The following is a 16,083-nucleotide window of genomic DNA, read 5'->3' on the forward strand; positions in this document are numbered from 1 at the left end:
ACTGCTGTGTTATATGTGTAGACACGAAATATTAGAGAGCTGGGAGACATGGAGACCGGGCTAAGCATGTCAAATAGAGGATAGAGATAACATTGTGTATGTGCTGAGGTTTATAGGTTTGTCTGGTGATACAGTTGCTTGGTTTGGGGGGAAGGATTTAGTGGCGCACACAGTCGCCTGGAAGCTGTAACCATGGCGACGAACCCCCCCCCCCCCCCCCCCCCCTCCTGCAGAGCAGAGGAGGCGGAGGAGAATCCCCGCACAGGGGGCGGCCTCTCCGGGGATTGTCTGCTGCCGGTGCCGGTGCGGTACCTGTTGATCGGTTTGTGGTGTCGGGAGAGGCTGAAGTGCGGTTTATATGAGACGTGGAGAGAAGCCTGGAGCGGATCTACCGGGGATTACTGAGGGGATTATCATGGAGGTGGGCACCAGGTGTGTGAGGGGTCCAGCCAGGTGGGCACAGGGGATGGGGTGAGGGTGAGGGCACAGGGACTGGGGGTGTCAGGGGACGGGGTGAGGGGAGAGGGACTGGGGGTGACGGGATGGGGTGTTTGGGGGTATTTGGGGGCACTGCTGGCTGTAGTATTTGGGGGCACTGCTGGCTGTAGTATTTGGGGGCACTGCTGGCTGTAGTATTTGGGGGCACTGCTGGCGGTAGTATTTGGGGAACTGCTGGCTGTAGTATTTGGGGGCACTGCTGGCGGTAGTATTTGGGGAACTGCTGGCGGTAGTATTTGGGGGCACTGCTGGTGGTAGTATTTGGGGCACTGCTGGTGGTAGTATTTGGGGCACTGCTGGTGGTAGTATTTGGGGCACTGCTGGTGGTAGTATTTGGGGCACTGCTGGCTGTAGTATTTGGGGGCACTGCTGGTGGTAGTATTTGGGGCACTGCTGGCTGTAGTATTTGGGGGCACTGCTGGCGGTAGTATTTGGGGCACTGCTGGCTGTAGTATTTGGGGCACTGCTGGCTGTAGTATTTGGGGGCACTGCTGGCTGTAGTATTTGGGGCACTGCTGGCTGTAGTATTTCGGGGCACTGCTAGCTGTAGTATTTGGGGGCACTGCTGGCTGTAGTATTTGGGGGCACTGCTGGCTGTAGTATTTGGGGGCACTGCTGGCTGTAGTATTTGGGGGCACTGCTGGCTGTAGTATTTGGGGGCACTGCTGGCTGTAGTATTTGGGGGCACTGCTGGCTGTAGTATTTGGGGGCACTGCTGGCTGTAGTATTTGGGGCACTGCTGGTGGTAGTATTTGGGGCACTGCTGGCTGTAGTATTTGGGGGCACTGCTGGCGGTAGTATTTGGGGCACTGCTGGTGGTAGTATTTGGGGCACTGCTGGCTGTGGTATTTGGGGGCACTGCTGGCTGTAGTATTTGGGGCACTGCTGGCGGTAGTATTTGGGGAACTGCTGGCGGTAGTATTTGGGGGCACTGCTGGCTGTAGTATTTGGGGCACTGCTGGTGGTAGTATTTGGGGCACTGCTGGCGGTAGTATTTGGGGCACTGCTGGCTGTAGTATTTGGGGGCACTGCTGGCTGTAGTATTTGGGGGCACTGCTGGTGGTAGTATTTGGGGCACTGCTGGTGGTAGTATTTGGGGGCACTGCTGGTGGTAGTATTTGGGGGCACTGCTGGCTGTAGTATTTGGGGCACTGCTGGTGGTAGTATTTGGGGGCACTGCTGGCTGTAGTATTTGGGGGCACTGCTGGCTGTAGTATTTGGGGCACTGCTGGTGGTAGTATTTGGGGGCACTGCTGGCTGTGGTATTTGGGGAACTGCTGGCGGTAGTATTTGGAGAACTGCTGGCGGTAGTATTTGGGGGCACTGCTGGCTGTAGTATTTGGGGCACTGCTGGTGGTAGTATTTGGGGGCACTGCTTATGGTCTAGGGACACTGCTGACCTCCATATTTGGGACCGGATCCTTTGGAACCATGATGACCCGTACTAGGGGGTCATGTAAACCATTGAGACAATCGGCCACCTGTATGTGAGGGTGATTTTGTTGATCTAAACCACAATGCTAAAGCTGTACACCGGGGACAACCTGAACTATGTGTGTTGGTGACCTGTAATACTGGTGACTGCTGCCTGAGGTTCTTTTATGGTACTATCTATTCCAGGTGACTCTGGGTAGCGATATGGTGCACCCTGGATCTACAGGAGTGATCTGCTGACTTCCCGATCTCCAGATGCCCACCTCCTCCTCAGGCCACATATTGCGGCATCGCCTCCTCCTTGCATTTCCATCTTTTCTGCCCCTGTCATGGACTACAATGAGATCCGTCCACTCTCTGCGTACATCTCTTATGGACGAACCTTGTGATGAGACGACCTTGACATGACGACCGGGAGCTAACACTGCAATGGATAAGGTAACGACGGCCATCTGCCGTATGTCAGCGTTAATAATTCATTCTTCTTACATCTCCAGCGAGTCCATCAAGTTGTATCGTCCCATTTTCACAATGAGTTATTGGTAAAACTGTGGAAAGGTAAAAACCTCTAAGATTAGTCTGCACTTCCTCATAAACCTCATTGTAAAGAATAGGACACAAAGCAGAAAGCGGAGCATGACTTAAGGCTATTTCATTGCTGTAGAATGATGTCACCAGACAATGACATCACTCCTTCCTATTTAGAGATATGAGATCATGGTACTTGAGCCAAATGTGACTTCAGTCTTTCCACCTATGTCTATATATTAAGACTTTCCATTTTAAAGTGCATTTTTGGGGGGTAACATTTCTGGTAAAGGGCGGGATAAGAAGTAGGGTCTTTATGTATAGAGTGTGTATTGGAATAGAAAAAAGGGTCTACGTTATATTGCAGAAACAGCGCCATTATTGCACAGAGTTTGTTTCTGGTATTGCAGCTCAAGCCCATCGATGAATCAGTTGTAAAGCTTCGGGATCCATCCAGATCGCATTTCAGTGTTGCATTGCATGTATGATTTTAAGTGGACACTGTCACTCCCTGACCACCTACCTAGCTGGCAGCACTGCTGGATAGTGTCAAGGAGGCGGGGCCATGGATGCATGCATAATTAGCAACATACAGCACAGTGAGATGTAGCGGCGATGGGGCTGAGAGAACAATAGGCCCCGCCTCCTTGACACTATTTACTATTATTAAAGTGATTTGGAAAAACTTTTGACACGTCATAGAGGCATGGCCAAACTTTTGATCGGTCCAGGTCTAAGCGTCCAGAACCGTACCAATCGTGAGAACGAACTGGGAGAGGGCCGTGCTATATTGCGTCCTCTCCCTGCTCTGTGTAAGAAAAAAAGAGTCAGGCTCATAATATAAGTCTAGAGAGCTTGACTCTTTTTTCAGTTTTGCAACAGCTGCAGGGCCACGAGATTGACACCTGACTATTGACTATAACCACCATAATGTCAGCTGTGCGAGTCCTCCTTACACTGATGGACTCTTTGCAGTACGATAAGAGTTGTTTATTATGACTTTTTCTGGACATCTGACTCCATCACAGCAACAGATTGTGATTCCTATGAGAGTGGAGGATGGATTGTGCAGCTGACACTATGTCTAGGACTATACACTATGCCATTGCTTGTGTCTCACCTGCCGAAATAGCTCAGTTGGGAGAGCGTTAGACTGAAGATCTAAAGGTCCCTGGTTCGATCCCGGGTTTCGGCAATGTCATTTTCTAACACTGAGTAGTGAGGAAAGAGATTTTTCCATGTTTTGAAAACATAGAGGAGCTTCATCATTGTATAATATATATAGTATAAAATATACGTTAGCTATAGATACTGTGTGATGTATAGCTGGGAATCTATCTGTTGTGGGCGGTCGCTTTGTATAGCCAAAAGCTGTTCCTCCCATCCCCCCCCCCTTCCATAGACACCTATGGTTGTTTTCGCCTGGCGGACTTCTTTTATCCCCTATGAGAATAAAGGATCTCACATGTTGAAATCTCCATGCGCAATCCTTCTTTCCCAGGATATCTGCCATCAGGGACAGGGCTGGCACCCCCATTATCTGGATGATATCTGTTGGCTAAACTCCCAGAATACCCAGACTGTGACAAGCTGCTAAGGCATACTGGGAGTTGTAGTGTGACATCATTTGTGTATAGGAATGCAGGTATTACGGCCGCCACATAGACCCCTCTATTGTTTTGGGGCACCTGGACTGATGGTTTCATCCCTTGTTTTACCCAGTAAATGTTATGTCCTAAATTGGGAATGAATTCTGTTCTCTGGCAGCATAGAGTGCAATTGAAATCCATCGGAATATTTATAAACCAGGCTATTCTCAGCACGCCAGGCACCGAGCATTACACGCACTGTTATTCTACAGGATATACAGACACAAGAGCCTGAGACCTCAGCCATTCTCTAATAATCCTTGTTTTGGTTCCTCATCTTTTCTCAAGATTATCAAGATCTCTGCTGGTAGTCGGTGAATAGAAACATGCTCATCCACAACCTGTTGCTCTTTAGTTGCACTAAAACTACAACTCCCAGCATGCACCAGGGTTTGCTGAAGAATCACAGGTTGGGGTACACTGATCCAGATGCCGTTGCTTATGTCCTATTATAACCCTGTTAGAAAGCTGTATGCTTGTGCCATGGGGGCCATTGTTTTCTGCTTGTAGTCAGTGAATAGAAACATGCTAATCAGCGTGTGTTCTCCAACCCGAGATGCCCTGGCTGCTGTAAAACTACAATTCCCAGCATGCTCTGGAACCTAAGGTCTGCAACGACTGAAGAGCTACAGGTTTGGGAACAATGATCTAGAACAGGGGTGTCAATCTCAAAGCCCTCCAGCTGTTGCGGAACTACAACTCCCAGCATGCCTGGACAGCCAAGGCCAGGCATGATAGTAACTCTAGTTATACAACAACTGGAGGGCTGTGAATTTGGTAGCTGTGATCTAGATGCTATTGTTTATGCCTCTGCTGTATTATAGCTTTGTAGAAGAACTCTATACGTTTGTCTCCCATCCTGGGTTATCCGGAGACAGATCTGTGCAATCTGAGTGTGCGTCCATGATCAATGTGTGTAAGAGGATTTACCCAGTACAGTCAATTATTGTACGCTTAAACGTCTATTTGTTATGCAAAATATCCCCTATTTCATTCATTAAGTCAGTGGGCGATATTACAGGCACTGACCATTTGACCACTTCCTGAGCACTACCTCTCATTCACTACGGCCTCCTCCTGTGCTAGGCAAACATGATCTGTCCCTTATGGAAGTGTAAGCCCTATTCATATGCATAGTGAGGGTGCTGGTAACTCTCCTGAAATACATAAGATGGGAGCGCTCAGGGTGGAGCACATATTGCATATCCTCTTAGATGTCATAGAGACATAATGGCTGACTTTCTATCTCTCACCGGTTGCTTGTGTATCTTTAGGTGCATGTTCAGTCGGAGGACATAGTCGGTAAATTAAAGGAGAAGGGATTTAATCCTGGGACGTCTACAGAAGAATACTTATGTTTCCTGTGGGATCTGTATCAGATAGCGGAGAGCAAGTTACAGGCGTGCAATAACAATCTGGAGGAGCTGAAACTACAACAGGCCGAAGAGATGAAGGAGGTGAGAGCCGTGTGCCCGTCCATGAGAGTGATATCATTATACGGAAATAGTGAGTATAGAATCCAGGTACCAGCCAATGGCAGATATCTAACAGGTTGCTGCACTATTTATATAAGACCATATGTTACTTATAATGGTTTATAGCCTATGGTCTTATAAAAACTGAGTGGTTTTGCTCAGAAAATCAGTCAGATCAAACCATTCCCAAATGTCTCATCATGCAGGTAGTAGGAGCAAAGAAACCTCATGTAGCACCCTGGGCACCGCATTCTCAGATACTCAGATACATGGAGCTTTCAGCATTTTTCTAACCCTAAGGCCTAAATGTCTGTAGGGCTGTCCGAATTGTATATCTTCCGATGGATCCAGCCAATGTATGTGCACTTTGGATCCGAATTGCTGACACTTGGATAGCTAGTTACAAGAGACATATGGTACCTTTCATATATCCGTCTGTGCTCCCATATCGTAGAAGCTTCCCAAAGATGCTTCCCAAGCCCCTGAAGTGCCGAGGGCTGTAAGGGTGGTATTACACGGGCCGATGAGGGCCCGATAATAACTGTAAATGAGTGCCAATCTGCCAGATCGGCTCTCGTTTACTGGGACTATTACACAGCCCGATAATCGTTTAACAGGGGCTGCAGGGACATCGTTACTGATGTCCTTGCAGCCCTTGTTTAAACTGTATACCTTACCTGTCTATGCTGCAGGGCTCCTCTTGTGCTCTGCTTCTCCCCGGGTCCCGCACACTCCAGCTTCAGAGCGGCCTGTCTCACCTGACAGGCCGCTCAGCCTATCACTGGCTGTGCAGTCCCGGCCTGTGATTGGCTGAGTGGCCTGTTAGCTGAGACAGGCCGCTCTGAAGCTGGAGCGCGCGGGACCCAGGGAGAAGCAGAATGCAAGATGAGCCCTGCAGCATGGACAGTTAATGTATTCTTCTTTGTATATTGTCAGCCGCCAGCCGCGCACTGATGTTACACGTAGCGATGTGCAGTCGGCGCCAGACAATTATAGGTCCAAACCTATATCAACAATCAGCCGACAACGCTCATCAGCTGATCGCTGTCTTTATTACACTGAGCGATAATCGGACGGATAGGGATGATTTGACCGATCATTCTGTGTAATGGTACCCTAACACCTTCTCACTCCCCCTTCCATTCCTATGACTGCTTGATAGTCATCTGTAAGCCAAGTCCCAGGAAGGGATAGGAGGGGAAGCGAGGAGGTGTTACAGCCCTCAGCACTTCAGGGGCTTGGGGAAGCCTTTTTGACACTTTGCACTAGAGAATAGAAGCATTTCTCTATGTTCTGGCAGCACAGACAGATATAAGAAAGGTACCATGTGTCTCTCTGCTCTAACAGTTATCTAACAGTGTCAGCAGTTCGGGACTTGAATTGCAGCTGACAGATTCCCTTTAATTCCTCTCCCCATCCTCTCTATGGAATGGTCAGCACTTTATTGGGGTCAGGACAGCTGACGGGTAGGTTTCCTTTAAATCACATATTTTTCATCCCCCCCCCCCCTTCTCCAGGTGGAGAACTATGTGGCTCATATCAGGAGCCTCACCGAGGAGAGGGAGGCGCTCACCACAGATTTTGAAAAGGAAAATATACAACTCAGGATTGAACTAGAGAAGCTGCAGATTCAGCAAGGTAAGAAGAATTATTGTCATTGTTATTCAGCTGTAGAATGGTGATATTTTTAGATAAGCAAATTTACAAGAAGTTCAGGTTTGCAAAATTTGGAACACTCGGCATTTGTCCTGGAAAACATGGATACAGTAATAGAGCTGCATCCATCCTGACCAGCCTACGGGAGTCAAATGCAGACCGGGACTTATTGTAAATTCGTACATCTCTAGTAAAATTAAAGGCAAAGTATCACATGGAAAATTGCTATAAAACTGGTAACACAGTTATATAGCAATAGTAGCACACAGAGTACAGAAACCTTTATTCTCCTTGTTCATGGCTTATATTCTTCAACAAATCCTTTTGTTTGGTTAGAGTCATAGTGACACCTCTCCCTGCTCCCCTGCACTGTCCTCTTCACCCCTTCATCTGCTATTGATAGGCACGGCTCCCCGAGTTCTGCTAAAATCTCATGCAGGTGCCGCTCAACTGTATTGTGGTGGAGTGGTGGGACAGTGAAGCTACCATCGGAGCTGCTCCACAATCCAGATGAATGGTGTGTGCACTGCATTTCAGTAGAACCCAGAGAGCCTCTCCTATAAAATATAGAAGGAAGGGCAGAGAGGGGAGACGCAGGGGATCGGGGAGAGGTGATACACTCAGGGCACTTCAGTGCTCTAGCCACACCTCTTTGACACTTCAGATGGACAAAAAGATTTTTTTTTTCGAGGATATAGAAGACAATGAAGATAAAGGTAGCCCTACTCTCTGTGCTACTATCAAATTTTCATAGCAATTTTTCACATGTCCTTTCTCTTTAAGGAAACTTACTTTCTGTGCAATATTTTTTTTTCTTTTCTCAATTTCTCAGTGTTTTTATGTCATTTTAGAATCTCAGATGAAGGAAGTTGAAGAAATGCTGGACCAAGAAGGCTTAATAGAGATTGCTCACAGCAGCCCCAGCGAGCAGATTGCCTACCTGCTGGTGGAGAGAGCCACGCTGCTGGAGAAACTCGAGCTTCTGGAACAAAAGATGGACTCGCGCTCAGAAAACGTGAACGATCAAAAGCGACAGGTGCAGAGATAGACGTGTGCTGTATATCATCCGATATCGGAGAACTCTGACTCAACAGCTGTTTAACAACTACAACTCCCAGCATGCCCAGACAGCCAATGACTGTCCGGGGTTACGGAGTTGTAGTTTTGTGACAGCTGGTGAGTCACAGGTTGAATTATGCTGCTCTGTTTTATTTTTTTATGGCGTTTACCGTGTGGTTTAAATAACACGTTAAAGTGTTTTCCAGACAGTGAACAGTCATATACTAGCTAGGATATAGTGACTTGTTTAGACTGCCACCAATTTCAAGGGAGAAATGCACGGCTAAGCTCTTCACTCCCCGGCTTGCTGTGATCTCATTCTCTCTGCAGGAGGCAATCTCCATAGAAAGCAGAGACTATCAGTGCGATGGAACGACAGCAAGCTGGAAAATGAAGCATCTAGAGCCAGAGGGAAGTGCATGGGTACTTAAAGATTGATGGGGCCTGAACGCCCACATTTTAATTTAAAATCTGACAAGTCTCACCACTATTTCAGCTCACCACAGCTGAAAGTGTTGCAATGATGTCCCCGTAAATTCTGCAGCCTAGTGGTCGCATGTTGTATATGCAGGAAGAGACCACAATGACCAATGATTGGCTGTACCATCACCTGCATTATGTACGGGATGTCACAGTATGGGGCTCAGAGTGGCGGCAGTGCAGGAATAGTGCTAAGTAGTATATATACATATTATAGCAGGTCACCACTGCGGCCAAAATATTTAAATATTGATATCACTGGATAACCCCTTTGCATATACGTTACACTTATCTTGGTTTACTGGTTACAGGATGAATTGGAACAAATTCATCGGACATTAGAAGAAGAACTTTATCAACAGCGTGAAATCATGAGACGCACCAAGGAAACCATGAGCAAGGTATTGAACCCGTATCATCACTGTCACTCCTGCAGGGAAAGCTGTGACTAGATCAGGAAACAGGCTCAGTCCCAATTCAGAAGGGATTTTTATGTTTAACAATAGAATACCCCAGCATATACTATTAAACTATATAAAATCATATTTATCAAGTGTCATGTGGCTTTTCTATTTATGTCCTTTGTATTATTGGTATAAACGTGGATGATATTCAATAAGAACATTACATGTATTTTGCCCTGAGACAGTTATTTTCATATAAACTTAATACATTCACATGTTTTTCCTGAAGGAGCCATTGTCCTCAGTACAGAAGCCGTGGATGAAGTTGTTTGGGACTCGTAAAAATGCAGACAGAGCGTCTGCTGAGAGTTCAGTATGTTCTCATCTGCTTCTTTTTATATTTTTTAACATTACTAATAGACCAATGCGTCCACTAACTCAGAAACACACTAACCCTATCATCTTCATCTGGTGTACGGCCTCGGGGTTGTTATAATGGAGTCACATGAAAGGAATTACACATATGTATTTTGCCTGTTAATTCATTTTTATTTTTCTTTCTCTCCATTCAGGTTCAATCTATCTATCTATCTATCTATCTATCTATCTTATCTCTCTCTATCTTTCTTACTGTCCGTTCATAACTTATCCATCTATCCATGCTGGTTTTTGGCCCTACCACCCTCCAGTATAGTTAATAGAAGATATGGAAACAACTGAGAAAACTGGCCTGGTTGTTTCCATATTTTCCATAAACTACAATGGAGAGCGACTACAGGTTTGCAGCCACCGCTCCATTGCTAACTGGGGAATGATTGGGGAGAAACATGGTGTAAAGTACATTAACACATGAAAGGCATGACGGGGAGACACAGCTTTTGTATTGGCATCAAGTACTCTATTCTGATGCATTATGCATGTCCTAAATTCTTTGATCTGATGAATTCAGGTAAAGTGCTCTATAGCCTGAGATGTAGAGAATATTGTATGGCACGTCTCAGAGGATGGGCCGGGTCTCTGTACCAGTGTATGAGAGGCTCAGACTGGGGGCGCTGTGACTGCAGGTGTCAGATAATCCCTCTTGTTTGCTCAGTGAAATGGTGGGTAAAGCATTGTTCTGCTAACTTCTGGAGCACGCCACTCCATATACCATATACACAAGATGGCTGATGGATTTTATCCCCTTCCGAGTGTTCAACTTTGTGATCAATTTTATATAATTTTTGAATGGGTGTTAAAATTACAAAAAAAAAAACAGCAATTTTGACAATATTTTCCCTTTTTCTTACACTTTTTTTTTTTTTAGCATGCGACAAATAGCGTGATATATTTTATTGTTGATAACAGCCATATCAATTATGTTTTTTTCCCTTTGATACATGGGAAAGGTTTTATTATTCTTAACACCAATATCTTTTTTTTTTTTTTTTTTTTTAAACTTGATCTTACTGGGTTTTTACTTGTTAGACCCTTAAGGATTCTAATAAGCCATTGCTTGTTTTGCGCTGTGACCGCTCTACTAGTCAGCTCCACATTTCCTGCCTCCACATCTTGCCGCATGTACATCAGATGACGGGAAAGGGTAATGTTGATGGATATAAAACAATGCGTCTACGCCATAGCAGTAATATACTTTAGATGGAATAAAACTGGGAATAACAGGAAAGGAGCTGGGACTCAGGTGCACAACAGCAGCTAAAAAGCAAACAAGATCTTAGGGCACAGATGTCAAACCTGCGGCCCTTCAGCTGTTGTAGAATTACTATTACCCATCATTCCTTACAAAGCTTTGGCTTTCTAAGCATGATGGGAATTGTAGTTTTGCAACAGCTGGAGGGCTTCTAGTTTTAATGTAAAATTACCTCTCTGTAAATTTCTTGTAAGAGCACATTTTGGCAGGATATAATAAGAGTACAATCATTTTCTCCTGGATCAGCTCCATACACCCTAGAGCAGGGGTAGGAACCTTGGCTCTCCAGCTGTTTCAAAACTACAACTCCCTTCATGCCTGGACGGCCAAAGCTAAAGCTTTGGCCGTCCAGGCATGATGGGAGTTGTAGTTTTGAAACAGCTGGAGAGCCACCCCTGCCCTAGGTCAACATACGTACTAGCAGAAAGAGGTTAAACAAGATGCTGTAACTATCTGGCTTGTTCAGCTTTAATGAAAGACTCCAAGAAGCACTGATATTATTGAAAAGTAGGGGGCACTACAAAGAGATGGCAAATAATTCATTAATTTCAAGGACTTAACAAAGGACCAGGGAGCAGGTGTGTGGAGGAAATGAGATTTAGTCATCAGTATGGGAAAGGGTTCCTCACAGTTCAAGCAGTCATACTATAGAGAGCCATCAGGTTATAAGGACAGATGCTACGTCAGCAAGGGCAGGATGGCTATCAATAGCAAACATTGTGGAAGGGGAATTCTCGATGGATAATTGATTGATCTGTGGACTTGTTCCTGGTTTTCTGTTACTTCTGTTTCATATAACTCCATTCACATTGAGAATCTAGAAGTAAAACAAACAGAACAATAATGGATCAAGTATTAACTATTGTTGCGTTTCAGACTTTTGACGAGGAGCTTGATAAAGAGAGGAAAATAAGGGCGAGTGTGGAGAGAGATCTGACCGAAGCCGCCCAGAGGTTGAAAATGGCTCACGACGAGATCCGTAAGCTCACGGACGATTTTCTGATTAAGAAGAAGGAGCTGAGCGAGCTGGGTATGTTATTATGCACCAGAGATGCACAGACTTTACACTGTCTTAGGGCCTATATTACACGGGACGATTGTCGTGCGAAAAATCGTCATATCTCTCGAATTAAAATAATTGCTCTGTGTAATTGCAGGCAATGATCGAAAAATCATTCATATGTCGTTGATCGTTGATTTAGATCTGAACCTAAAATTATTGTTAATCGTTCGCTGTAATTCCACAATCGTTCGCTCAAGTTCCGCATTTGTTTACTAATCGTTCAGTGTAATTGCACATTGTTCATTGTTTTGCTGGAATCAAAAGAAATAAACGATCGTAGTAACGATCGTAACTAACGACCATTGTTCTGTGTAATATGAAGAAAGATTTTAGGTTAACAATAGACAATCTCGTTTGCAATTGTTTATCATTAGTCGTTAATCGTTAAAAATCGCTCTGTGTAATAGGACCCTTATATGTATTCATTGAACCTTTTATGAAGCGGCCAAAAATATTCCCGTAAACCATCCCGATATTTCATGGACATGGAGGTCATATTGGGATAGGGCTTATCCGGACCCCCATCAGGGAAAACTGCCCATGTCACAGTGACAAGTGTTTAAAAGTGAACAGGACCCTAATCTGGCACTTGTCATGTCCTATGGATGCCAGAACAATAACTATTTCCAGAGTCTCTTTACTGTACTTCTTTATACAGAGTGTCATATGTATTTCAGTGTTTTGTTTTTTTTTATTGTTGAAGCAAACATTTAAATTGAAATTTTTTTCCTGTTGTGCAGAACAAATTATGCAAAAGAAACAAGAAGAAACTGATGCACTACAACAAGAGCTCAAAGACCTCAGAGACAATGGTGAGATATAAAGTTCTGGTTTAGACCTTCAGCAGTGACATATATCATGGGATCTCATGTGTCGGCCAACTAACATGGTGTACAACTTATCATTGCTGGCATAGTGTATGAACAGTGTTCTTTACAAGAACTAAAAATAACTTTTCTCCACAACACAGGTATGAATCAGGTAATTATACAACAGAAGAAATATGCTATAAAAAGCCATTTATTCTGCAAACTGTGGTGTGTGTGTGTGTGTGTGTGTGTGTATATATATATATATATGTATATATATATATATATATATATATATATATATGTATATATATATTATATATAAAACTCAACACATTTCGAGGCTAGCTGTAGTTTTGTAATAGCTGGAGAGCCGCAAGTTGGGAAAGTCACAGAGGCCTTTCAGTGTATGACACAAGCACAGATACATTTAGCTGCGGAATCTGTTGGCGCTAGGCAAATAAATATTATTATTATTATTTAGCTTTAAGGCTGTATTCACACTGTAAAATACGGTTGTAATTTTAAAAATCAAAATACCGCCGTATTTTCAATATAATAATGTGCTCCATTGAAGTCAATGGGAAATTGTCCAGCAGTGCACACACCATATAGTATATATTTTCTTTGGTTAATATTTTTTTTTTATCTGTTTACACATCTTTTTTTATTTTCACCCAAAATGACTGTTGTAGTTATCCTTTATTTTTCTGTGTGTGAACCTAGTCTTATAGAAATTTTTTTTTTTTTTAACTTTTACAGATTCCCTTGAACTGCAAAAAGCCAAAGAACATAATAATAGATTAGATAAAGAGATACTTGCCTTACGCCATCGAGTCAGATCGCTGGATTCTGAAAGGAAAAAGCACATGGAGCAGGTTCGTTGTTTTAGTTATTTATTTTATTTTGAGATCACGATATGAGCCAGGAATAGGGGTCTGTTGGCTCAGAGACCCTGTAGCCCGGATGATTTTTCAAGCTGTGATTTCTCTGATACACTGCAGTGCTTTATAGGCAGCAGTAAGAGTGTGTTAGTCCCCCGTATGATGCTGCCCTTGGTTCAGGCATGATGACAGGTTCTCTTTAAATAAAATCTGCTTCTGGCGTGAGACCAAATAAAAAAAGTGTCTTTTGTGCAGTGAAAATATTCCTTGTAGTACATGTAATTTTTTTTTTTTCCATAGTGTGAAAAAAGTAACAGTGATTCGACAAACTCAACACCCACACCTCCGAGCCTGCAAGACAATCCGGAGCTACATAAAAAGTAACTAAGTGAATACTATCACATGTAAAGGCACATATACCCCAAAAAAGAAGACTCCAATCTACTGTTATATTCCCATAAGGTCGGGGATGCTGAGGATGATACCTCTATACTTAGGTATACTTGCTGAACTCAGGGAGACCAGCCAAACGACAACACTGCGGGCTGCTAGTGAAAGCGCTCAAAGCAGTGAAGTCCTAGGTCTCCCTGAGTTCAGCAATCTGTTTCTCTTATGGCTTTACTAGGCATTGCTCCCACCTAGCCAGAATCCTGCTCCACACTGAAGAGGGGCAACACCCCGAAACAGCTGTATGTGGATGGATACCTGGCCTTGGTTTATCCCTTGTCATTACATTGACTTATAAGGCCATTTAATATGGTGGATTTGGTGGTTTCCTAACAGGAGCTGCCCCTTGGCTGGGTTCTTCCCGGAGGGATATCTGGCTAGTCCTGTGTTTTGAGAATCTTCAATGAGGCTCCACGGGCTCTTCTTTTGCATATTCATGTTTCCCAGGGGGCAATGCACCTAGGACTTCACTGCATTGAGCGCTTTCACTAGCAGCCGGCAGTGTTGTCGTTTGGCTGGTCTCCCTGAGTTCAGCAATCTTTCTCTTAAGGGTGGTATTACACAGACCGATGGTTGTTGCAAGCAAACGCCGATCTGCTAGATGTGCCTATTATACAGCTCGAGAAGCATGTGGCAGGGGCTCCACAGGCATTGCTGGCGATGTCTGTGCAGCCCCTGCATTATATAGAAAATAATAAAGTTATACTTGCCTGTCCAGGCTCCCTCAGTTCCCTGCTCACTGCTGCCGCTGCTGAACTTTCTAAGGCCATCTCTGAAGTGGAAAAGCAGCTCTGCCAATAACTGGCCAAGACTGGACAGTGTCGTGGCCAGTGATTAGCTGAGCGACCTGTCACTTTAGAAACTGCTTCTAAGGTATCTTTGGTATACAGGGAACGCCAGAAAAAGGCAGCAGGACACCGGGGGAGCCTGGACAGGTAAGTATAACCTTTATTATTATTTTTTACACTGTTAACAGCCGTCGGCCGTGGATTGCACGTAGCAGTGCACGGTCGGTGGCCAATTACGATATCTGCCTAAATCGGCCTGATTTGGGAGACAATTGCACCATGCAATAAGACCTTTAGATAAGCGTCTGACCTTGCTCTTTAGTATGTGGCCTCCCTAGCAAGCATTGGGCCCTTTTCAATCAAAGATGGAACATGACATAAAAGAAGCCAGCTTGAGAACGGGCGTAGATTGAAGTTTGTGCATGTTTAGTGCAGATTATTTTAGTTTTTTATAATGTATCAGAAATCTAATGTGCTAAAGACTACCAACTGGAAAAAGCAGGGGCCCTGGTACTAGAACAATATCACTATATTGCAGATAGTGAGGCTTTCATCATAGTTCACATCCGTATAACTCTCTGATGTCCTGTGATAGTTATGAGCCATTAGAAATATACAAGCCATGCAAGTCTCTACCTGCAACCCATACAATACAATAGGAGGCCGTGCTATCCTCCTTCTCTGGGCCCCTGTACAGCTGCACATGGCGTGTCTGCCACTGACTGACGCTTACCTGTTGTGTGTTCTGTCAGCAGCTCTGATCTTATTCTTATCTTTATAAGGAGGTTTTGATGTGTTTTATATTCAGTTTTCACAATTGTAGAAGAAAACCCTTTTAACTACAAAGTAACCGCATGTAAACAAATCACAAAAGAGTCCGACTAGGAAAAGAACTTGTCTAAATAGCTCAAATGCTACATTTATTTATTTTGCAGCAATAGATTAGGCTTCATGTGCCCCATAGTACTTTGTGGCGTAGAAGCAGGTCATGGTCTCTCCATACTCACCAGGTTTTGACTCTGTAAGCAGTCCGGATTCGAGATAGCCGGGAAGTTAAGCCCTCTGCTGTGCACTGTCCCTAGACATATCTTAGAAGTAAGACCTCATGTCAAAAGTAACTTTTGACATGTCCAATGACAATAATGTTTTAAATTAAAACTCTGGCAATTTTTTTTCTTTCAAATCAACTGGTATTGGAAAGTTATATAGATTTGTAATT

General features: G+C 44.2%; 1 protein-coding gene and 1 non-coding gene across 4 annotated transcripts in view; both read left to right on the forward strand.

Moving 5' to 3' along the window:
• Positions 1-232: 232 nt before the first annotated feature.
• CCDC30 (coiled-coil domain containing 30) overlaps positions 233-16,083 on the forward strand; it is a 40,109-nt gene continuing 24,258 nt past the window's right edge. The window contains exons 1-11 of one of the 3 annotated variants that reach the window (XM_069947420.1): positions 233-432; positions 2,119-2,370; positions 5,384-5,566; positions 7,102-7,222; positions 8,092-8,276; positions 9,091-9,180; positions 9,473-9,556; positions 11,750-11,903; positions 12,677-12,748; positions 13,508-13,623; positions 13,930-14,009. In XM_069947420.1, the coding sequence (XP_069803521.1) occupies positions 2,362-2,370; positions 5,384-5,566; positions 7,102-7,222; positions 8,092-8,276; positions 9,091-9,180; positions 9,473-9,556; positions 11,750-11,903; positions 12,677-12,748; positions 13,508-13,623; positions 13,930-14,009 (1,094 nt within the window). In that variant the 5' untranslated portion in view covers positions 233-432; positions 2,119-2,361. The remainder of the gene's footprint in view (positions 433-2,118; positions 2,371-5,383; positions 5,567-7,101; positions 7,223-8,091; positions 8,277-9,090; positions 9,181-9,472; positions 9,557-11,749; positions 11,904-12,676; positions 12,749-13,507; positions 13,624-13,929; positions 14,010-16,083) is intronic. The other 2 variants (XM_069947421.1, XM_069947422.1) reach the window with 2 other exon arrangements.
• Positions 3,583-3,655, forward strand: TRNAF-GAA (transfer RNA phenylalanine (anticodon GAA)). The gene has a single exon. It is a non-coding gene; the product is annotated as a tRNA-Phe (tRNA).

Source organism: Dendropsophus ebraccatus, chromosome 12, assembly GCF_027789765.1.
Source record: "Dendropsophus ebraccatus isolate aDenEbr1 chromosome 12, aDenEbr1.pat, whole genome shotgun sequence".
NCBI lineage: Eukaryota > Metazoa > Chordata > Amphibia > Anura > Hylidae > Dendropsophus > Dendropsophus ebraccatus.